Raw genomic sequence first — 23,799 nt, 5'->3', positions numbered from 1 at the left:
CCTCCTCTATTTCTATTCAGTTGACGTCACCCCAGCCCTGGTGGAGGTGTGCTTGGAGCATCCTCTTCATAACGTGGCCCTCAGCAGTGATGAGCTCACCCTGTCTGTCTGTGGTCTGTCTGCCGAGGCGGCACTGTCCATCACCTTCTATGACGTCCGCACCTTAATGAAACAGGTGATGGGTCATGTATAATTTTTTTATTTTGATATCATTTTCTAATTGAATATATTTTTTGAAAGGGTAAAACATCTCCATCTTGATCAACTTTGGGATGTCAGTCAGGTTTTGGCAAGGCTATGTCATGAATGAAAATGTCAACAACTACAACAAGGACAATTTTATATCACTGTATGTTTTTTCGTATTTTCTGTGTGCCTTTTATATTTTACTTCAAGGACACGGGATTCAATATTTCTTTATTTTTATTTTTCGTATTCAATGTTACCAGATTCACACACACTTAAACAACCATCCAAAGTTTTCATATCCATATTTATCAATAAATATGAATTAAAATAATTAAATCTCAGGTTAACACGCCATAAGAGTAAATATAATGCATCCAAGTGTAATGATTGATATCCATGCTTTAATTTCATCCCCATTTACCATTTTTTCCTTTATTTTTCCACTGCAGGGGAGACAACAGAAGCTGCCCTTTGCGTCTCTGCAGCCTGCGGTGACCCCGGGCACCTTGGTGCAGGACCTGAAGTGGAACCCAGTCCTGGGGTCCATGGTGGCAGTCTGTCTGTCCGACGGCAGCATGATGGTCCTGGATGTGACCGACCGTGTGACCATGCAGGCCCAGCTACCGGCTGACAACGGCATCACATGCAGTAAGTTATAGGCTTTCATTGAAGGCGCTGTCAGTAAGGTTCAAGAGCTGTACTTTGAGTGTGATTGGTTAGAAGTGCTTTTGGCGTCTGCCAGCTGTGGGTGAATGAAATGCTTTTTGAGTATATCTGCTCCAGTTGACTGCGAGCGTATCTCCTAAATAAAGAAAATCTGTAATTGAATTATTCACATTAGTGTTCAAACTGTATCATTATATTTTGTCTCTCTTCAACTTTTTCACTTCAGTCTGCTGGAGTCCGAAAGGGAAACAGGTTGCAGTTGGGAAAATGAACGCTACTGTCAGTCAGTACACCCCAGTAAGTTAATTTCATTATGTGTGAGTAGGCACTTGCGCCCCTCAAATGTCACGCCTAACCCTATAAAAAAAAAAGCACTTGACTCACTATATATGAATATTCTGTATTTATTAAACAGGCACTCTTAGAAAAGAAAGTAGTCCCATGTCCAAACTTCTACTCCTCCGACAACCCTGTGAAAGGTAGGAACCGCAACCGCACCAATGGACAAATTATTTGTATACCTTTTTGACCATAGTATAATAACTATTTAGTTATGTTTAATTTTTAACTCACGTTTTTTTATAACTAAAAAGCAAATAAGTATATGTCATTTTGTGTGAACTTGTTTTTTTTGTTATTTCCCCCCAGTTCTGGACGTGCTGTGGCTGAGGACGTTTGTGTTTGCTGTGGTTTATGCCGCTGCTGACGGCTCCGTGGAGACTCCCCCAGACCTGGTGGTCATCACCCTGCCAGTGAGTACACACACCCCTGCAGCCTGGCTAAACCAGCAGCTAGTCTACACCAGCAGCAAGGCTCCTCCAGCAGCTAGGCCACACTACTACCAGGTTACACCAGTAGCTAGGCTACACTACTACCAGGCTACACCAGTAGCTAGGCCACACTACTACCAGGCTACACCAGTAGCTAGGCCACACTACTACCAGGCTACACCAGTAGCTAGGCTACACTACTACCAGGCTACACCAGCAGCTAGGCTACACTACTACCAGGTTAAACCAGCAGCTAGGCTACACTACTACCAGGCTACACCAGTAGCTAGGCTACTCTACTACCATGTAACACCAGTAGCTAGGCTACACTACTACCATGTAACACCAGTAGCTGGGCTACACTACTACCATGTAACACCAGTAGCTAGGCTACCCTACTACCCTGTAACACCAGTAGCTAGGCTACCCTACTACCCTGTAACACCAGTAGCTAGGCTACACTACTATCCGGTTACACCAGCAGCTAGGCTACACTACTACCATGTTACACCAGCAGCTAGGCTACCCTAGCAGTCACCCTAGCCGGCTAGGCTACAAAACTGCAAGGCTACACCAGCAGAAGGGCGACGGTAGCGTCTAGGCAACAATACTACCAGCTTACCTCAGCAGCTAGGCTACACTACTACCAGGTCACACCAGCAGTTAGGTTACCCTACTGCAAGGTTACAATACAACCAAGTAGCACCAGCCTTTTCAGAAAAAAACATTACTTGTAAATATAAGCGATTACTTGTCTGTGGCTAAATATTGTAGCATATAAATATAAGATACGTATGTCTTCACTGCATAATTTACATCTCACATAATTACCTAACTAAAGAAAGGATGGCTGCGGTGAGGGAAATGTATTATTAATGAACTCACACCTCCATCTATGTGTCTGTGGCAGAAAAAGGATGAGAAGATAGAGACCAGGTATCTGAACTTCAACGACCCCGTGTACGGCACCTGCATCGATCGACAGCACCACTACTTCTTGAGCCAGATCGAAGACTGGTAGGCAACCCACCGACACCAGAGGCTTGACCATGCGTTCAAACCAATAAGCGAAAGCCTGGCGTGAATGCATACAAAGTCAATGCAAACTCTTGATTCAAGTCTCTAGCTTGAATGCCGTGTGAATTTCCCTTGATGCGGATGGCAGGGGGGGCGGCAGTTTCTCAGGAGGTAGAGCGGGTTGGCTGGTAACGGCAAGGTTGCTAGTTCGATCCCGGCTGTGTCGAGGTGTCACTGAGCAAGACACCTCACACTAACTGCTCCCGACGAGCTGGCTGTCGCCTTGCATAGTTGACTCCGCCGTCGGTGTCTGGATGTGTGCATGTCAGGCAATATTGTAAATATTGGTAAAAGCGGTATATAAATGCAGTCCATTGACCATTTACCATTTATGATGCTGAATCAGTCACGCTGAACCGAAAAGTTTGTGGTTCAGGCTAGCAACCTCTCCCGAGCCACAAGAATAGAATATTTGCTTCGCTTTTGTTGCAAACGCAACTTGAGTCCCTCCAAAGAGGCGATCCACACTGCACTGTTTATTATCAGATCGGGTTGTCCTTTTAATAAAAGTGAATGTCAGTGAATTCAGATGTGTGCTTAAGGGCCATAAGGTGTTGGGACATCTTGCTCAAGGACCGACCAGGTAACCTTTCCCAGCCTAAACCTCCTAGGCTGGGGAACAACGGGGAATCAAACCCAGTCACCTCTGGTCGGCAGCGGAACACCGTAGCCGCTTTGCTGGCTAAGGTGCTGACTTGCAGTTCGTTTTTAGATCCATGTAATTTAGGAGCAGGGCAGGAACCGGGCCTCCTCCTCTGGGACACGTGGTGATTCACTGCAGAAATGCCGGATTGATCGCAGTCCCTGTTGGCTGAGAGTCAAACCCCCCCCCTGGCAACTCGGCTACAACACCCTGCCCACTCTCTTTGCTCCAATGTTTTTATTGTTTCCTCCAGGGACGTCGTCTTTGCCACATCGGCAGCTTCCATTGAAGTCAGCGTCATCGCGAAGGATAAGGTAAGTCGTCCAGGGGATCCTCCGTATCCTGCACCCAAATCAATAACCACCACCACGATGGTGCATTGTCTCACTAGCAGCCTCTAGTGGCTCGAGTTGTAGCTACACTTATAGCAATACACGTCGAAGATGTGACCACATGTTAGATGGGCCGTTAGATGGGCGTGTCTTTTATCATTGAAGGACTCTCAACGCCAGATATTTAAGTTACGCCCTGCAGTAGAACAGTACTGTCTTAACTATCTAATAAGCCTCTTTCGTAACCCTTCAGAACCAGTGGGAGCTGTGGATTCTGGAGGACGCCAGCCGCGCCGAGTTGCCCGTCTCCCAGCACAGCGACGACACCCTGCCCATGGGCCTGGTGGTGGACTACACCAGCCAGCAGGAGATATACATAAGTACGTCCCCCTCCTCCTCCTCCTCCTCCTCCTCCTCCCCCTCCACGACACACTCCCACAGCCTGTGGGAAGCGGCCAGTCTGCCCAACATATTGGGCCTGCCGTCACCCCATGTGCTTCTGGGTGGATGGGGGGCGCAAGCATTTAGTTGAGTTGAAAGAGCAAAATAAAATGCACCTTATTTGCATCTTCCATTAGATGCAGATTTGTTGTTTGTTGGGGCTCTTCTGTCCAGTCCCTCTCCCTTTCCTACACACTTCCACAGTGTGTAGGAAAGGGATGGGGGGGGGGGGGGATTCAGTGCTTTGAGTTGTTCAAAATATGAAAGAGAAAAACTGAAATCCTATGCTTGCAATATGGTGCAGAACTTTTTTTGAGTGACACTTAATTAGTTCATCACAATAGCACTTTACAGTTTCAGATCAAATATTAAAAAAGGAACGTCTGAGGAACAAACAAACACGGTTAACTGCCAGACTCACTGAACAATTCCAAAGAAAATCGACTGTGTGTGTGTGTGTGTGTGTGTGTGTGTGTGTGTGTGTGTGGTGCACTGTCTGATAATTCTATTGTGCAACCTTGAAAATTGCCAGAATTTTGACAGACCTCGGTGTGGGCGTGCTGCTAATTTCTTGTCTCCGACTTACACACACACACACAGATGTGGTTGCTAGGCTACATTCACTCTATAGCCCGTCTCCTCTGAGGCTGATGTAACCAGGCTAGACATGGCGCTGCTAAAGGTGACAATGTTTCTAAAGGTAAAATAACAACACCCGAATTTCAACTCTGCCTCCAAGGTATTGATCGATGGCGTTGTCATGACGACGCTCGTCGGTATTGGTCGCCGTCCGATTCTGTTATCCACCTCCACGCCCCCCCCCCCCCCCCCCCCCCCCCGGGAACCAAAGTGGTCTGACAATGCACCATGCATACACGTCATGGATGTCGCCTCACTTTTGAAGGCGATTGGTTCTGCGCAGTTTCGCTTGGTTTAGAGCTCCGTAGCTCCTCTCCTCCCATCTACATTCCTTTAGCCGTCGCCCTCCACACCACCATCCCCGAAACATCCCCTACACACGGAGGCGATGTAGACGATTCCCCGTGACTTTGTCTGCATTGCTTCCGCTGCAGTGCTCCTCCGTTCGACACGCTGTGCGAAGAATAGCGATAAGCGCCCCCTCCCTCTCCTTTCTTCTTCCTTTTCATCGGCCTCCGACTGGCGGCAGACAGCCACACGTACGGCCTGTACGGCCTCTGTGTCTAGTCTGGTCTAGTCTGGTCTTATCTGCCTTCCCCACCCTCCAGCCCCCCCCCCCCCCCCCCTTACAGACCGTTCCACTTAAGTACCCGCAATTTGAGCAACACTTTGACGTGATTGTTGCCTGATCAAATCTCTATCGAGAAGGCAGCCGCGGCTGGTTGGAGGGAGTGAAACGAGATAGTTGTTGTTTACGCAGCAAAAAAGAGAGCTCATTAAAATGGCCCAGACACGCCGAAGGAGCACAACAAAAGCCGAGACGTTCACGCAGTGGAATCCTGATGAGGGTTAGAGCTAACTCTCTCTGTATCTCTCTCGCCCGTCTCCGGCTCCTGTTGTTTTCGCTCATTCCCTCACTCCGTTTTTTTAGTTTTTCACTTTCATACTCTCGCACTCGCCAATCTTATATATTTTTTTCTTCTTTCTTTTCTCTCTCGCCATTCAATCATCACTGTTGTCTGAAACACAATACTTACATACTTGGGGGTGTTTTTGTTATATATATTTTTTTATATTAGTGTGTGTGTGTGCGCTGCACAGCTTATAGATCCACACACACACACACACACACACACACACACACACACACACACACACACACACACACACACACACACACACACACACACACACACACACACACACACACACACACACACACACACACACACACACACAGTGCAAAGAAACCCAATGCTCTGAGGGAGGCAGACAGGATCTGTTCAAATGTCCCAGACAACCAGGGCGTGCCTAAGAACCCGACATCAGAACTGTCTTCTCAAAACGCACTGAACAATGTCACAAAAGCACGGAGTCGTACGTACATGATGTAAATCACGCATGAACTGTTCCTAATGCAATTCAGTGAAGGAGGGCTACATTGGCCGGGCCGTTCGTGATTAAACGCTGCATGTGTGCGTGACGTCTCATCTCTCGATGCCAGCGCAATGCGCCTCCGGGCGTCTTGTCCTCTCCCTCTGATCTTTATTTGCATCTTCCATTAGATGCAGATTTGTTTGTTTGTACGGGCTCCAACCACTCCCTTCTAAGTGTGTGTGTGTGTGTGTGTGTGTGTGTGTGTGTGTGTGTGTGTGTGTGTGTGTGTGTGTGTGTGTGTGTGTGTGTGTGTGTGTGTGTGTGTGTGTGTGTCTTTTTTTACTTCTTCTTCCAGCGGATGAAAAGAAGCTGCCCCCGGCACCCATCATGCTGCTGCTCTCCACCGACGGAGTCCTCTGCCCCTTCTCCCTGCTTAACCTCAACCCAGGCGCCAAGCAGATGGTGGCCCCCCCCACCGCCCTGCCACTGGAGGGGGAGAGGCCCCCACTAGCAGGTACTGGCGGAGCACCCCCCCCCCCCCCCCCAGGCCCAGTGGTACTAGAGAAGTATTCCCCCGAAACAGACTTTGGTTTTATAAGCTAAAGTCTGAATGCAGATTCATCTCAGAGCTGTGTGAGCAGAGTTCTCACTGTTTCCCGCTTCGCTTTGTATTTGTTTTCCACCAATCGTGTTCGCTGTGAGCGCCTAATTGGCTAACAGCGGACACGACCTCGGGCAGCGCTCGCTAAACGTTGGGCGGGAGACAAGCTAGCACATCCTGTCTGCTGTTCTTGGAGAAGTGTCTGTAAATGTTTTAAATAAACACAGTCTAGACCACTTCAGGAATACACTTATTAAGTTCCCCTTCTGAGAGCCTCATCCACTCGCGCAAATTAGTTTTCTTTGGTAGGATATCGTCTTAACGATAGATGAAACGAGGAGTAGCTCCGCCTCTTTGTGTTTCTGGTTTCCGGCCAAGGCTCTATGCCCCCCCCCCCCCCCCCCCCCCCCCCCAGAGAAGCTCTGCTATAACATAGTAGGACTGCTGCATTCCAGACTAAACACCACTTAATGACGTTGACGATGTCCCTGTGGGTGTGAGTGTACGCCGTCGGGTAGGCAGGGGCCATCATGAGTTATCTTATTGTCCAGCCTAGTAAAACAATATCAACTTGTTGTAATTAATAGTATATAAAAAGATACATATTCAACCTGATTTGAAAACCAATCTTGCAGATGTGTGTGCCTGGATGTGCATACATTTTTATTTATTTTTTGCATCAATAGCATAACTCTATGATTATTACAGATATGAAGGTGTTGTATCATTTGTGTTCCCAGGTTTTGCCCCCGCCCCAGCTGTGAAAGCCCCCGCCCCCTTCTCCTCTGCCCCGGCCGGGTTCCCACCCCCGATCTCCTCCGCCCCGGGGGGCTTCCCCGCGGCCCTGCGCCCCATCTCCTCCGCCGCCCCCACCCTCCCTCCCCCGGCCTCCTCCCCCGCTCCGGCTCCCTTCGCCGTCCCGCCCGCGGCCCCCGCCGCCGCCGCCGCCCCGTCCGGCTTCTCCTTCAGCCTCCCGCCCTCCATGACCCCCACCCCGCCCGCCTTCTCCCTGGGCAGCTCGGCCGCCTTCGGCTCCGCCTCCTCCGGCCCCGCCTCCCTGGCCTTCTCCTTCGCCTCCAAGCCCCCCTCCAGCCACCCGGCGGCGCCCTCGGCGTTCGCCTTCAGCACCCCCTCCGCCAAGGCCGGCGCCCCCCCCGGGGAGGCCTCGCCCGTGGGCCTGGCGCTGTCCGCCCAGCGCCTCGCCGCCGCCTCCCCCCTCACCGTCTTCAACCCCCCGGAGGTGGCCACGCCCGTGGTGAAGCTCAACCTCAACGACAGGTGAGGGGGGGCGGGGCTTGGGGCCGGGGGGGGGCGGAGCCTGGGTTTGGGGTGTGTTGGGTTTGTGAGTTTGGCCGTTCGAGTCTCAAGGGAGGCTTATGGAGGGTTAGGAGCAGGACAGTTGAGTGGTTAATGTGTTCGGATCCCAGCTGAACGGGACTGGGATCAATCCCCCCCCCTGATGTCCTGGAGGTACTAGGTCAGACCCCCCAATGTCCCCAGACGACCTGTAGGTGTCTTTGGGCAGGGTGCCTCAGCCCTTACCTCTCCCTTAAAGCAATTGTTGTCGTTCATAACTGCAACCAATGTGAAGTTGTCCTAAAAAAGGCATGTGATTCATTTTGGTACAATACAACTGACACTAGAAAGTGATGCAACTAATTAACAAAAAAAGACCCAAAAGACCCAAAGCAAGCACCCCAGATATTCACAAGATCGCCTCATATAATGATTTTGTTAAGACACAGGTTCAGGATATACAACTTTTATGGATCTTTCTAGCACACTCTAGAGGCCTTTTATGTCCCTACAATAAGTATTTTCTTTTTATACAGTTTCATGTACCGGTATTTGATTTCTGTACCCAGGCCTTAAGTCACCCAAACACGATGAATCGCCAATATCAGAAGAGCGATAAAGCCAAGGCACAAACTACTTTACTTTTTTTAAAGTTTAAAAGCAAGAATATAACCCATTCAGACATTCAGTAAATCAAACACTTAAGTAAGACTATTTGAAGGCTGATGAATGGATCATCATCGTCGGGGAAGGAGCTAGACTAAAACCCACAGGGCTTCTTTTTACCCATAATGTTCACTCCTAAAACTGTGACGGTTCAATACCCACACAGCCATTGTAAGCTGACATTGGGTCCCACATTATGCCCGCATAGAAAACACACAGAGCAAGCCCTCACTTGATTCGCTTCTCTTTATCCCGGTGTAAGTGGTCTCTGGCTATTGTGTGCTGCCAGACAGCACGAGGCCGGATGAACACAGACAGACGCATCCATGGAGACACGCGATTAACAACATGGTGCACCATGGGGACGGTTGTAACCCAACTAAAAGCACTGTCTGCACAATGGTTTTTTTAAACATTGTATTGCAAGTCTTTTCTTGCTTTGAAGATTGAATTCATTGATTTGTTTATGCAATTGTCCAGCAGCACACGTACCACTGTTGAGACAATTATCATCACACAGTTCGTCAAAATAATGCATCCTAAAAAACCACAGAAACCAGTCCTTCCTCATTCCCAGTACAGGAAAACCGGCAGCGTAACGATAATTAATCGACTGGGTCCCAGGATTCAGGCCTGCTTGTACCCTCTCCTCCTCTGTTGTTGGGCCAGCGGAGCCTCCTGTCTGAGGGTCCTGGCTGGTGCTCAGCTCTCCCTGCCTGTACCCACTCTGTAGGTTCTCAGCGGTGGAGACCCCGACGCCGTCCTCACAGGCCTTCTCCTTCACTCCCGCCTTGGGGAAGCCAGCGTCGGCTGAGCCTGCCGCTCCGCCGTCAGCCAACAAGGGCCCCGTTATGCCAGGTACAATACACACACACACACACACACACACACACACACACACACACACACACACACACACACACACACACACACACACACACACACACACACACACACACACACACACACACAAATTGAAAACATAGACACAAATTGAAAACATAGAAAAATGTTATAGATCGTAATAAATTCAGTGTTCTCTGTAAACCAATGAACCATCAGAATCAGTTTGGCGTATATTGCGAATGTAAGGAAAATGGTTTCATCCTGTTAGTGTATTTCTAAAATGAACCACAAAGAATTGGATGATTGAGTTATGGGACAGTCGCATTGAAATAACATGATGTGAAATAACACGATCTGATTGTCATCGTCTTTCTTTCTGCGTGCCAAAACTGCTTTCACATTTTGACCTGTCATGAGGCAGCATTCTGTACATCCAGTTGTGCTGTGTTTGTGATGCTGACCTCGCGTGGTGCTGTCTTGCTGTTAGCTCTGGTGCGACCGGTCCAGACCAACGCCCCGCCTGCAGCGGTCCAGAAGCCCAGTCAAGCGGTCCAGACCATCACTCCTCAGGTACCTTGTGTTAGGGTGTTTTTTTTCTTTTTTTTTTTTTGCTCTGAAGCCCTTTGAGATTCTTGACTATAAAGTGCATTAAAAATAAAATGTATTATTATTATTATTGTGTTCCTCTGGACTTCTACAGGGATTACCCCCTCAGAGACAGGGTTGAGGTTACCATGGAAATGCCTTGATTATCATCAATGGAAACGTGTTTTTTTTACCAGGGTTACGGGGTCACTGTTACCTTCTTGAGAAACATATCGTAACCAATAGTTTCTGTGGTCAAATAAACCATCTATTGGAAAATAGTTTATATTATCTATAGAAGCATGGATTATGAAGCGGTAAATAGAAACATGATTGTCTTTTGCCATTTCGTAGCATCAGGATTATTTTGACAATGCAATATGTTTGCATATTATAGATGTTGCTACACTTTTGTAGTCCACCATTTTTTTAGTTCGTCAATTAGTTATTTGCAGTTTAACATAGTTTTAGGTATCAGTTTGTCAACATTGGCACCATTTACATTTCCATAGTTACTAACTTGTTGTGACGCAGTTCTAGATTCAAAGCTGTTTTTAAACTGTTTGCATTTGAAAATGGTGGATTAGTGAATGAGTTGTAATGAATCAATGTTAATGTCCTCTTGTAGGCGTCTCTTGGTGTGAAGTCCCTGGAGAAGCAGTTACAGCTGAAGAGGGGAACTGACCCCATCATGACCGGCATACTGGATGAGGTAAGGACTGGTGCACAGGGAAATAGATTAGTGAGATTCATTAGTGTTCGGTGTCTCTGAGCATAACGGGATGTATATCAATATTCAAAGATTTCATTACTTTAGGAATGTGCTTCATTTTCTCCAAGAACGATGGTATAATATGTTTAAATGTAATTGTTATCGTTTAAATCCTAATCCCAGCAAAGCAGGTGGTACTATATACTGAATTAGTCACTGGGTCTTACTAGACAGAAAATATGGATTTACAAACTACAATCCTAGTAATTAAATTAAATTGGTAGTCTATTTCACTAGTGCTTTCTCTCAATAACTTTTTCTGGTCCCAATTTCTCAAATGTTTTTTGGGAAAGGTTATTTATTTTTTAGTGTTAAATTGTCACTCAAATAGCTTTTCCTTTACCTTTTCGTATAGTTCCGTGGGTCAAATGGGTGTTGTTGACCTAACGGTTTGGTTTTGTGTCAGATCGCCCACTTCCAGAAGGAGCTCGACGACCTGAAGGCCCGTAGCATGAAGGCAGACTTCACGGTGGGCACCGGGGCCCAGATGAAGGAGCTGAGGAAGGAGACAGAGGACCTCCACGTCTTCACCCTGGAGATCAAGGAGACCACGGAGGTAGCACGCCAACACACTCAACCAGAGACGCTTAGTAGACCTCGCCAATAGCTTGCATAGACAGCATCGTGTGTCATGAATGTACTTCAGACTATGCTATTAGGCAAGTTGAACCTGTGCCTCTATCGTCACACAACTCTGATGATGGGTGTCAATCAAGTCTAGTTAGTTCATGCACTTGACCACTCCAACTAGTCATACACGGTGTATTCATGCTGTTTTTGATGTTTCTTTAACTCCTAGCACTTAGTGAGCAATTTTATGATCACCTCACCGGTCAGATGGTCACATTGGTTGTCGGAGCAGAAAGTAGTAGAAATTATACAGTAGAGTAAACAATAGATACCCCAAATATAAAGTTACACAATACGAGTAGGAGGAATGTAAAATAAAAAAGTGGCAGGACATACAGTTGAGGCAGGCGTCATTAACAGGAATATCCTCCAGAATTAAAACAATACAACTGCACGTCACTGGCCCTCAGTCTCTGCACGGGGACATCGGCACGCTGAAGACCACCCTGCTGGAGGGCTTCGCCGGGGCGGAGGACGCCATGGCCCAGAGCGAGCTGAGCAAGGACCGGGGCTACCTCCAGCTGCTCTACAAGAAGCCCCTGGACCCGCGCAGCGAGGAGCGGCTCAAGGTGGGCCTCAGGGGGGTCACCGTCACCCTGTTCCTGCTGTTTCCTTAACTCCTAATCCAGAAGATCAGGAAGGAAGACGTGCACTTTGAGGGGGAATTCATTGGTGACTCTTTAAAATAAGTGTAGGTTAATTGACATTAGGTTATATAGTAAGGCACATTAGTATTAGCGTTAGCATAGGGTTATGGGTTGATGGGTTAACCCTAATCCTATTAAATAATTTCTAAATGAATACCCTAGCTAACATGAACAGCATTACCTAAGTTATAATAAAAAACATTACTTAAACATTATAGAAGTACTAGTAAATTATAACGGACCATTAGTTAAATGTTAGCCAACATTTAGTTAATTGTTAGTTAATGCTCATTACTGAATTATCTGAGATAAGTAATGTATCCTAGTTATTAAGTGTTATGAATACCTTTTTGAAGGATTACAATGTTTTCGCTAGATTCCTTGATAACATTTGGTGATGATTTGTAGATTTTCTTTTTTGATAACCGTAATTTTTGGGGTGAATGATGAGGACATTCCAAACGATGTTAGTCACACACCGTCTATTATTTCCTCGTGTGTGATCAAACGGACTGACGTGTGCTCCATGCTCTGCCTGGCCCCAGGAGATCCGGCGGCTGTACCAGTACGTCATGTTCGCCGTGGAGGACGTGAACGACGTGTTGGACATGGAATGGGAGAAACACCTGGAGAAGAAGAAGAAGCAGAAGTAAGGGTTGAAAGAGACGGGCGATGACAATACTCCTGGGATTGGTCCAAGCGCAGGCCTACTATGCTATAGAGCCCTGCTCTGATAGTAAACAATAATATTTAGCCTCCAGCTCATGCTGTGACTTGATCAACTTATAGTTCCCTGCCTCCAGCGACATGATTGCTCAAAAACAAATGGGAAGCGAACGAAATTATAACGCCCCTGTCGCCGTTTGCTATCAGACTTCAGATATTCATTTGAAATTCTGAATTGGGAAACTATAATAATGACCAAACACGGTTCGACATGGGAGTTCCCAGCGTCTACTTCACCTTTAACCCCGGCGGTGTTGATAGCAAGCCTCCCCAGTGGACCAGTGCTACATAATGCTTGATCCGGTTCATGGTTATTTCACATTAATGACCACAACGTTGTCGTCCACCCAGGCACATGATGGTCCCCGGGCGCGAGGCCCTCTTCACCACCCTGGCCAACAACCTGTTCATCATCAACCAGCAGAAGAGCCGCCTGGACCAGCTGGTCAAGGAGCTGTCCTCCCTGCACCTGTACACCAAGACCACCGCCTGGACCGCCGCCCCGCCCGCCGCCGGCTCCTCCTCCTCCAGCCAGACCTCCACCCCCGCCAGGTAGGAGGGGGGGGTCGCCCCGGGGGTACTGGGGCAAGCCGGGACTGGAGATCTGGGTACATGGATATGGGAAAAATGGATATGGACATCGATGACAAGGAAAATGTCCAATGTGTATATATGTGTAGCTGCGAGTTTAGAGGTGTTGTCATGGGGTTTGAATAGTGGTTAGATTGTTGATGGCTTTGATGTTGTGAATGCAGTTTGGACCGTGAGCTGGAGAGCTTGAGGGACGCTCTGCTCAAAGCCAAGCTGGACACCACTTCCCCCAAACCCTCCTCCAAAACACAAGGTAATCAAACCGCGGGTCACCTCATCAATGCTTTCATTGATTTCTCTACACACGGTGTGATTGTTGTTCTCATGTACTCGGTGTGTTTGTTGTTGTTTACAGCCAGCAAGTTGTCCCCAGCGAAGAGGTCCCAGCTGCGTAACTTCCTGTCCAAGGGCCAGATGCCCCCTGTCCGCTCCACAGCTCCAGGTACGGCAGGAAGCTTCAGCCTTGTGACCTTAAACTCTTCTTGGTTGGCCGGTTTTCCTCTCGGCCATGGTTCCTCCACTGCTGTTTGAATACAGTGGAACTCTAACCAACAAAAAAGACAACAACTTTATTTATACAGCACTTTTCATAGACGGACAGACTCAAAGTGCTTCACATCGGCATACAATAGAATGAATAATGAAATCAGTGAATAAAATAAGTAAAAGAGACGTTTTATTGGGTACTTCTTCTTTAAACCAAACTACAGAGATACCTTTCTTGTGTGGGTGAAACCCCTCCTGGCAATCAATCACATTCTGCTCTACCAGTCATTAATAAAGTAAATGACCCCCCACCAAACACTTGTCATGTTGAACCCCCCCCCCAGCCAACCTGTCCCGCTCGGCCTTCCTGTCCCCCAAGTACTACGAGGACCTGGACGACGTGAGCTCCAGCTCCTCCCTGTCCCCGTCGCTGGAGGCCGGCCTGGACCCCCTGGCCTCCTACCTGGAGCCCCACCCCGCCCACCTGGAGCTGGAGGACGAGCTGGAGGACCAGCCCCTGCCCCTGCCCGTGCTCCCCATGCCCCGCCACCCCGCCGTGGTCCGGACCACCTCCATCCAGCCCGGCTTCGGGGGGCTCCAGTCCACGCCGGCCTCCAAGATGGCGGCCACGCACAGCAGCATGGGCGTGGTCCTCAGCCCCATCGTGTGCCCAGGTACGTGGAGGAGGGCACCCGAGTGCCGACTAGTGGTTAATAGGCCTTGTACATCGCAACGTCACCACCCAATGAGCTCTACCATTTTGGGAGCATGGGGTCATTGTCATAACGGGGAGCCATTTTTATAACCAACCTTGGTTGCGGTGTATTTATTTAGATCTAGGATTGTACAGTACTAAAACTCTCTCGAGTCCTCTCAATGTGGTGGAGTATTGCCAATTAAAAATCCCATGATGCATTCTGAAGTACAAGCCCTCTATCAGTGATAACCGTGCAAGTAAAACCAAGCCCAAACCTACAGTCGGGCGGTCCCCAAATTGACACTTGAGACCTTGTGGAGTGTGGAAAAGTTTGTAAAAGTGACACTTAGTCATTCAGCGATGTCTTATTGTTTTGCTGACGGTAATCCAAACACAACTAAAACATATATTCTTGTTTGGACAAATTGATGTCCTAGCCATCAGTTTAAGAGGGCAACCGGTAATGTTAAGGTTAATTTACCTTGCTTTAAGCCAATTCATATAGGTCACAAATAGGTGTGAATGTCTGAAGATCGTTGAAAGTCATTCAACGTTTTGCAAATCGTATCATTTTAGAAAGGTGTTTCTTTCTCTTTACTTCTTTGTGATGTGTTCACGTCCTCACATCCCGTTCACTTCCTGGTCCAGTGCCGACCAATAAGATGATGCTGGTGGGAGCCGACAGCACCGCCCTCGCCACCAAGACGGTGAAGCACGGCGCCCCACCCACGGAGAAGGCCGTGCCCGCCACGCTGCCCGCCCAGCAGGCCGCCGCCAGGGCCGCCTTCAGCAGGCAGATGGCCAATCAGAAGCCAGGTAACGGGGCGGGAGTTTCTGTGCCCCTACCGGAGCAGGAGCAATATGAACGTTTAATTAAGGGCACGAGAACCTCAGCTGAGTTTCATGCGAAGAGCTGTTTTACGCCGCATAGATGGAGCCACCTATGATTCGCTGATGGATAGCACCTACTATGCAAACGTACTTGCACATCCATATAGTCTGATAGGGGCAAGGCTGGACTTATTCAAAGTCAAAGTCAGCTTTAATTTCAATTCAAACAAATGTACAAGACAAATGGAAGAATCTGAATTTAGTTTGTCTCTGACCCACGGTGCATTAAGTATAAAAGGATACAATTAGGTAAGATTCAATAAAATAAGTAATATTTACAATAAATTAATTTGAAATAGTTCACAGTAGTCTTGAATAGTGTAAAAGTAGGAAAAACCAAACAATGAAATTATTGAATTTAGTATAGAATGCAACGTTCACTTTGATCGAATGCTGCTTATTTAGGAGTGTATAGTCTGTAATATTGAAAGACAAAATGTCTGTCACTAGGGGGAGACAAAGACGCTTAATGGTGAACTCCCAGTGTTGGTTTGGTGCTTGGTTTGTGTGACTTGGTTTGTACCTTTCATGTACTGCACATTTGACTTGTGTATGAAATCAAACATGACATTTTTAATCATGCAATTATTGTGTATGTGTTCAGTGGGGTCCCTGACTGAGTCCACGCTGAAGACGGTGCCTCAGGTGGTCAACGTTCAGGAGCTGAAGGACAAGAGCTCCACAGTGCCCCTTTCCACTGTCATAGGGTACGCCCCCTCACGCTCTGTAGTGGACCAATCACATCACTTTAAACCACTGCCCGCCGGCCTATTGACCAATGGCATCGCTTTAAAGTGTTAGAAGTATTCATACAAAACCACCTCGTTCTAACTTGACACATCTAAAGACCATAGAATAATGCAACTAAATAATAAATAGTTGAATAATGTAATTAATAATGCAATTCATTACTTTCTTTTTCCACATATGTGTAGAAAGTGTCAACGCCTGACTTTGTGTCAAGATGCAATGGAATATGTGGGAAATGTAGTTATTCAGTGACAACATATATAATATAGCTCAAGCAAGGTATTTTAAATAACATGTTTAGTTGGACTATTACATTTTATCTTTTAAATAAAGATATTTATTTAATTATATATTCTGATTATAAATATTTTGACGCTGAAACATACGACCCTGAACCGTATTTATTGTCCCCTCTCTTTACCTCCTCAGTTCCTCAGCCCAGGGGTTTGCCACCGTGGCCAACCAGGCCAAGAGAGTACGTATCTTCTGTTCCCATCCTCCTTTTGAGTCTTCTTTCCACCACCTTAGTCTCGTCTGGGTGCAGCCCCGAAGTGACCAACTTGTCTTACGTTGAGAAGAACTAAGGCCATCCCCGATCGGCAGAGTAGTCTGATCAGTGGGCAGATTCATAGAGTAAACAATAAAAATTCAACAATGTATCAGACTAGGGTTGCCGAGGTGTGAACATTTTCACACCGAGTAATACACTACTACAGAGTATAAACTTTGAAACTAGGTCAACCGCCATCTTCTCCGTCAACTCTCCTCTCACACTCGGTGACAGCGTCTTATAACATTCTATATATAATAGTATAATATAATTTTATATATAATATCACGGCCAAAAGCTCTGTGCGCCTCCGGATGGCCGTAGCGCGGGGAGCTCTCGTAGGGATTGGGCTTTGCGGGGTTTGTTTACCGGCGTTGCTATGGTTACCGGTCGAGTGTGTTCCAACGGTTTATTAGGTAGCCTATCTATTATTATATCCATCTATTATTATTATTACATTTTTATTTTCTTAATTATAATTATATTATATTATTAATTTCTACTGATTATTATTTTTTAAATAAAAATAACTGTGTTGCCGGTGTGTCCTCAACACCGGTAATACCGCGCAACCCTATATCAGACGCTTCTGTTCAAAGTGACTCAAGGTTTATATCATTAGGTAGGGGTTAGACAACTTGGGACATTCAGGTTTGATCCCAGAACCAATTGCCTCAGAGTCTAACACTCCTCTCTAATCATTAGTTGTAGCCCTGATCATTATTATAATATGATTATTATTGATGCATTTCTTGAAAAGCGTTCAAATGGCCTAATTCGCAGCTGTCCTAGCATTCATAATATAGCAGATACAAACCACTTGTCATCATACATGCACCTGGTGCTCGCGGACTCCCCCAACACAGAACCCACTGGCCGCAATGTGCAGGGCTGTGCGTCAGCCCAGCCCGGCTCCCACACTGTTAACACATGGCCCTGTGTTTAAGGGGAGCGGAGGGAAACCGTGTTAGCAGCAGGGGTGAGAAATGCCCTGGCTCCCTCCCGAGCTGGTGGTACAAATCTCACCTGGGTGGGGAGCCATTCATACATACACACAGAGACTGTTACGCTGTGTGTAAAATAACAAAATAGACGCCGATCCTCATTGTGTAGCGGTGTCTTCTGGCAGGTATCCAGGCCTCGTCGCTATGGCGGCATGTCTCTGCCAGAAATCGCGAGGATACTCGGGTGCACACAAATGATTACTGCAAGCCCTTTAACTGGCGTTCGCTACTGGCGGCAGAAGCTCGGGAGCTATAACGGGTTGACCGGTAACTGGAAGGTTGCTAGTTTGATCCCCGGCTCCTCCTAGCTGTGTGTAAAGGTGCCCCTGAGCAAGGCACCCCACACTGATTGCTCCTCACGTGCTGGCTGTCGCCCCGCGCGGTAGACTCCGCCGTCGGTGTGTGAGTGTTTGAATGAATCGGTTTGGATAAAAGTGTCAGTGAAATCCCCTACATGTAAATGTTCCCGCAGTATTTCTCTGATCATTTGAGCAGTCATACCGCCTGTGTGGAGGAAATCATTTGTGGAGCCTGCATGTAAAATGAAGCAGGTCTTTGCTCTCGTGCACCCAAAGGGTTTTCCCTACGTGCTTTTTTTTATTTTCGGTTTTTCGGTTTTTCCTTTTGGCCCCAAGTGGGCGGAGTCAGCCCAGGCCATAGAATCCCTGACTGTGATTTGCGATTATGATTTGTCGCTCTCATCTATCACATAAAGCATTGACCTGACTCAATTTAATGACTGTGTCGTATCACTACGCACTATCACTAACTTTGTTACAGTGGGTCAATGCTTACTATTCGTGTAGTTTCCCTTTTTAAATCGATGCAAACTTTAAAAATTGTCTCGCCTTGCTTTAATAGCAGAGCATCTTCCCTGATCAGCATTTTTAAGTTTCTTTCTCCTGGTCTTTTGATACTCAAATGCTGCTAATCTTCAAGGCTTAGGCTATGGGTCACTCTGCCTGATGAACCTGCTTCTATTCATGACACGCATAGGAATATGTTTTGCTAACAACTGCAGAACTGTCTGGAGGTGACATTGTGTACAAACACAATGTTTTCACTTTGTCGTTGTGGGTACCTGTGTTTGTAGATGTATAGCCCAAAATGTTAATTGGATACATTCTAAATACTATCTGCATTTTTTCTTTTTCTTACAAATTTTTCTTACAAATCCCCGGGCATGTTTTGCTTTGTCATTTCCTCCTTGTGCTCTAAACCGTGTGCTTTGTCTCCTCAGAATCCTGCGCAGGGCGTCTTTAAGGTGCCTGCGGAGAGCACTGCATCCGGCTTTGTGTTTGGTAAATAGTGCCACATATGCACACAAAACACACGCATTCTGATGTACTGAGTGAGCAATTCATGTTAATGTTACTCCATGGGCGGCATCGCAACTCTTTTATATAGATGAATATTCTACGTATACGTATATGTATCAACGTATATATCTATACTAAATATGTCATTGTTTTGTGTGGTTGTGTATCTATGTTTTCAGGGCCCAAAACGGACACCCCGGTGGTTCTGCCCAGTGCCGCTGAGCAAGGCAGCAGTAAAGCGTTCAGCTTCACTCCGGGGTGAGGCCACCACCATGAATTGAAACCTAGCAAATGGGCAGGGCATCTAAAGAACCAGTTTGGTCCTCCGGTGTGGCTCTAAGCATATTTATTTATTTGCAGGGCCTCAAGTTTCAGCTTTGCCTCGGTTTCGCAGGGATCTGGAGGCACAGGTAACAACATCACCTTTATTACCTAGCAAAGGTCGCAGATTGACAGAGCTTCACTATTATTTATTATTGAATAAGAGCTTTAAACCATCAAGCCAAAGACATCAAAACGATCGTAGTTTCTACGAATAACATTCAAGCTAACGCGCTGACAGTCCGTCGAACAAAGCCGTGTTCAATGGTTCATTTGGAAGCCTGGGTGGTGAATGCCGTATTTTTAGAATCGTTCCTAACACGTCTCCCACACAGCTTCCTTACTCTCATGCAGTACGAATGATATGATATCGAAGGCCATATATGGTGAATGGAACATTTCTCTAGCGCTTTTATCCAAAGTGCTTTACAATATTGCCTGACAGTCCCCCATTCATGCACACCTTCACACACCGAGGGCAGAGTCAGCCATGCAAGGCGACAGCCAGCTCGTCGGGAGCATTAGGGTTAGGTGCTCAGGGACACCTCGACACTCGGCACAGCTAGGAGGAGCCGGGTATCGACCTATATATGTCATATTAGTCCCATCATCACATTTGTTTCTCATTTGATTCCCCAAGTCATACCTCCCGAGCCACAATTTATAGGAAAGATAGGATTAAAAAATTACACTTTGAACCTTCAATGAATGCCCAGCATCATTCCCTAACGTCCTCTTCCTCCCTCCCTCTTCGTCCTCTTCAGGGAAGGACATGAGTAAGTTTGCCTTCGGCAAGAGTGTGTTCGGCTCGGCCGGCGAGGAGCCCTTCTCCTTCGCCTCCAAGTCCAGCTCCCCGGCGCTGGGCGTCAGCACCTCCTCGTCCACCCCGCCCCCCAACGTGTCAGGGGACCCCGCCCGGCCCTCCTCCACCACGCCGGCCCTCCGGGTCGTGGAGCCCCAGGCCCCCACGCCCACCGGCGGCGAGACGCTGGGCAGCTTCTCGGGGCTGCGCGTAGGCCAGGGCGAGGAGGAGGCTCCGGCCTACGGCAAGTTCTCCTTCGGCGAAGCCGCGGCGCAGTTTAGCTTCGGCGGCGGCAGCCCCGCCCCCGCCGCCGACCTCGCCAAGGGCCCCGTGACGGCGAGCTCGGGCAGCGTGTTCCGACCGCCCGACTCGAGCGCCAAGCTGGGCTTCTCCTCGCCGCCGCCGCCACCGTCGGCGGACGCCGCAGCGATGCCCACGCTCAGCAGCCTGCTGGCCGCCGCCACCGCCGCCGCCGCCAGCCCCCTGGACTCCCCCGAGGAGCCCGGGCCGCCGGGCGCCACCCCGGAGCCTTCGATGCCCGCCCCCTCTCCGTCTGTCGTAGAGGCGGCTCCGGCGGCGGCCCCCCCGGCCACGCCCGCCTCAGAGCCCGCGGCGAGTGCGCCGCGGGCCCCGACGCCTCCGGCGCCCACGCCGGTCATCGCGGTGTCGCCTGACCCCTCCCCTGCCCCCCCGGCCTACTTCACCCCCCCCACCACCGCCACAGAGGCCCCTCAGCCCCAGGCCCCGGACCTCGCTCCCCCCACAGGGGAAGCCCTGCCTCCCGCCACGGGGCCCGACCCGACCCTAGGCTCCGCCCCCCTGCAGCCCGTCCCCCAGGCGGCCCCCCCGCCGCCGTCGTACCAGGCGTCCACCACCGCCGCCGCCTCCCCCACGCCGGGGTCCATCTTCGCCCAGCCCCCCCCCGCCCCCGTCTCCACGACGGCGAGCAGCATCCCGGAGGGGCCCAACATCAACACGGCCTCGGAGGCCACGGCCACCACGCTCACCCCGACCGTCACCAACCCCACCGCCGCCGCCGCCCCCGCCACCACCACCACCTCCTCTGTGTTCGGCCAGCCGGCCGCTGACCCCTCCCCCCCGGCCCCCACCGGATTCGGCTCGGCCGCGTTCGGCGCTCCCGCCGGAACCGGATTCGGGAAGTCCCTCTTCGGCCAGGCGACCGGGTTCGGCCAGCCCGCCGCCGCCGGCGCCACCGGCCCCGGGGGCTTCTCCTTCGGGGGCCCGGCGTTTGGATCCCCGGCCCCCGCGGTCAACATGGGGGCGGCCGCGGGCGCCGGAGGGGGCGGTGTGTTCGGAGCAGCCACCGCCAACAACGCCAGTTCCTTCTCCTTCGGGTCGGTGGCCACCGGCTCGCCCGGCGGCGGCGGCGGCGGTGGCGGCGGCGGCGGCGGTGCGGGGCCCTTCGGGCAGAGCGCGGCCCCCGCGTTCGGCCAGCCCAGCCCCGGGTTCGGACACGCGCCCGTGTTCGGGAGCAACACCACCACCACGGCCTCCACCGGGTTCAGCTTCAGCCAGCCCTCCGGTGAGTCTCACGAGGACGGCTCAGAGGGTTTCATTTTAAGGGGGTTTGCATTTCCAGGGGCGCAACACAGAAGGGATAGTTTGTTTGAGCCCGGCGAGCACAATTAATTTCTGCAGTTTTTTTGCTTTAAGGACAAACAAACACACAAAACAACAGAGTTTGCTCTTTCTGTATGGACCCAAGGCTCAGCGCAGTAGTGGGCATAAGCCAATATAAATGCTAACACCCAGAGAAACTGAGGTGAACCCTGGAGTATTAACATGGGATTTATTACACAGCGTTGTGTTAGGGCTGCTTAGCCTGGCTTTTCCTCTGATTTTCACAGTTTTATATTCCACCATAACTAATCCCCAGAGAGACTTCAGGGCATGTTTTCTCAAGGCACGTTGGGCCGTGGTCCACCACGAATGAATTAACTAATTAACATTAATTCACCGCCCTTTCTGTTTATCCATGTGCCATTAAGCTTGGAATGCTATATAATTATGCTTATATATCATGTTGTGCTACATTAAAGGCCAGTATAGAATTCAAAACTACAAGAACGGCCAATATGGAACTTTGAGCTATTATAAAGGGCAATGTAAAATTAAGAACTACAATAAAAGCCACTAGGGAATGTAGAACTACAATAAGGCCAGTAAGAAATGTAAAACTAGAATAAATGCCAATATAGAATGTAAAACCATAACAAACACCCAGTTGGATTGTAGGAGGACAATAAATGCAATAAATGTAGAAATGCAATAAAGTCAAGTATGTAAAATAGAACTACAATATGAATTCTGCACAGCAAAAATAACTGCAGACATTGAGTGCCAAACTGCAATAACAAGAATCCAACCAATGAAATGTAGAACAAATTGAACTTACTACCCCAGGGGGAGGAGAGTCAAATAAATTAAAACATTTAATGCTCCTACTATTATTACATCTGCCCTACCAGCTCGAGGGAAGCGAGGGCAACCAACCTAAAATAGGCCTGCATATTAGATTTGGGATCAGCTTTAGGGCCGGGGATGAAGTGTCTTATGCCCGCTCCAGCAGTTGCTGTGAGATTTGGTTCAGACTTGAGCTCTTAAAGAGGGGAGGGGCGGTGGCTCCTCCATTCCCCAAGATTCTTCGAATTCCCTCCCTGCTCCTTTTTAACACACACACACACACACACACACACACACACACACACACACACACACACACACACACACACACACACACACACACACACACACACACACACACACACACACACACACACACACACACACACGTGTAACAGTTTAACCTTGGTGTGGCGGTGAAGACAGCTGACGGGTCAGTAATAGTACCGGCGTGACTCTCCCACGCCTCGCCTTGTTTCCGAGTTTAAACGGATTCACCGTTTGTCTGAGGTCCGGCGGGTTACAATTCTGACATTCTCCACATTCCCCTCTGTTACATCACAGTGGTCCACTTCTTCAATCCAATGATGTCAAAACGCACACGTTTCTGTGTGCATTGTACCTTTTTTTTTTCCTATAGGTTGTGATGTCACTGCTTGTTTCGACCCAAATCGATTCATCCTTGTTAGAATGACAGCTTTAGTACACTCTTTTTTTTTTGGGCTGTCAAAGAAGGTTATGGCCATGGCCGTGTTATAACCACATCATCTTCATATCCAAATGAATCTGATTTCTCCTTAATTAATGCAGTGATAAAGTTTAAGATGCATAATTCAAAGATTACTCATCTCATCCCCCTGTATTTCACCCCAGGCTTCCTCAGTTTATAGTCTCTGGGCACCAATAGATTAATGAGCAAGAAATTGAATGAGCCTCAAAATCAATTCATTAACTTGCCTTTGGGCAGCACACACACACACACACACACACGCACAGAACACTCACTGCCAATGTGATTCTTGAATTGTGGAGGACATTAAAAATGTATCTTTGTGGATTTT

The 23,799-nt window shown here is 48.6% G+C and overlaps 1 protein-coding gene and 1 long non-coding RNA gene across 4 annotated transcripts in view; one reads left to right on the top strand and one right to left on the bottom strand.

Moving 5' to 3' along the window:
• Nucleotides 1-23,799, bottom strand: part of LOC132447467 (uncharacterized) — a 453,739-nt gene that overhangs the window by 267,952 nt on the left and 161,988 nt on the right. The gene's annotated exons all lie outside the window — the stretch shown is intronic.
• The window catches only part of nup214 (nucleoporin 214), a 34,157-nt gene that overhangs the window by 1,239 nt on the left and 9,119 nt on the right, over nucleotides 1-23,799 (top strand). For all 3 annotated transcript variants that reach the window (XM_060038460.1, XM_060038459.1, XM_060038461.1), the window contains exons 3-29: nucleotides 21-175; nucleotides 639-837; nucleotides 1,082-1,152; nucleotides 1,271-1,334; nucleotides 1,504-1,607; nucleotides 2,536-2,642; nucleotides 3,599-3,659; nucleotides 3,931-4,057; nucleotides 6,490-6,648; nucleotides 7,476-8,013; nucleotides 9,431-9,555; nucleotides 10,031-10,113; nucleotides 10,757-10,840; nucleotides 11,307-11,456; nucleotides 11,941-12,099; nucleotides 12,723-12,826; nucleotides 13,255-13,455; nucleotides 13,659-13,747; nucleotides 13,850-13,936; nucleotides 14,325-14,654; nucleotides 15,326-15,493; nucleotides 16,173-16,275; nucleotides 16,748-16,793; nucleotides 19,113-19,173; nucleotides 19,371-19,449; nucleotides 19,552-19,601; nucleotides 20,277-21,857. In XM_060038460.1, coding sequence (XP_059894443.1) covers nucleotides 21-175; nucleotides 639-837; nucleotides 1,082-1,152; nucleotides 1,271-1,334; nucleotides 1,504-1,607; nucleotides 2,536-2,642; nucleotides 3,599-3,659; nucleotides 3,931-4,057; nucleotides 6,490-6,648; nucleotides 7,476-8,013; nucleotides 9,431-9,555; nucleotides 10,031-10,113; nucleotides 10,757-10,840; nucleotides 11,307-11,456; nucleotides 11,941-12,099; nucleotides 12,723-12,826; nucleotides 13,255-13,455; nucleotides 13,659-13,747; nucleotides 13,850-13,936; nucleotides 14,325-14,654; nucleotides 15,326-15,493; nucleotides 16,173-16,275; nucleotides 16,748-16,793; nucleotides 19,113-19,173; nucleotides 19,371-19,449; nucleotides 19,552-19,601; nucleotides 20,277-21,857 — 5,085 coding nt within the window. The remainder of the gene's footprint in view (nucleotides 1-20; nucleotides 176-638; nucleotides 838-1,081; nucleotides 1,153-1,270; nucleotides 1,335-1,503; nucleotides 1,608-2,535; nucleotides 2,643-3,598; nucleotides 3,660-3,930; nucleotides 4,058-6,489; nucleotides 6,649-7,475; nucleotides 8,014-9,430; nucleotides 9,556-10,030; nucleotides 10,114-10,756; nucleotides 10,841-11,306; nucleotides 11,457-11,940; nucleotides 12,100-12,722; nucleotides 12,827-13,254; nucleotides 13,456-13,658; nucleotides 13,748-13,849; nucleotides 13,937-14,324; nucleotides 14,655-15,325; nucleotides 15,494-16,172; nucleotides 16,276-16,747; nucleotides 16,794-19,112; nucleotides 19,174-19,370; nucleotides 19,450-19,551; nucleotides 19,602-20,276; nucleotides 21,858-23,799) is intronic.

The sequence above is a fragment of the Gadus macrocephalus genome, chromosome 19 (assembly GCF_031168955.1).
Source record: "Gadus macrocephalus chromosome 19, ASM3116895v1".
Taxonomy (NCBI): domain Eukaryota; kingdom Metazoa; phylum Chordata; class Actinopteri; order Gadiformes; family Gadidae; genus Gadus; species Gadus macrocephalus.
The sequence above is the reverse complement of the archived record's forward strand: the minus strand, read 5'-3'. Positions and strand labels throughout refer to the sequence as shown.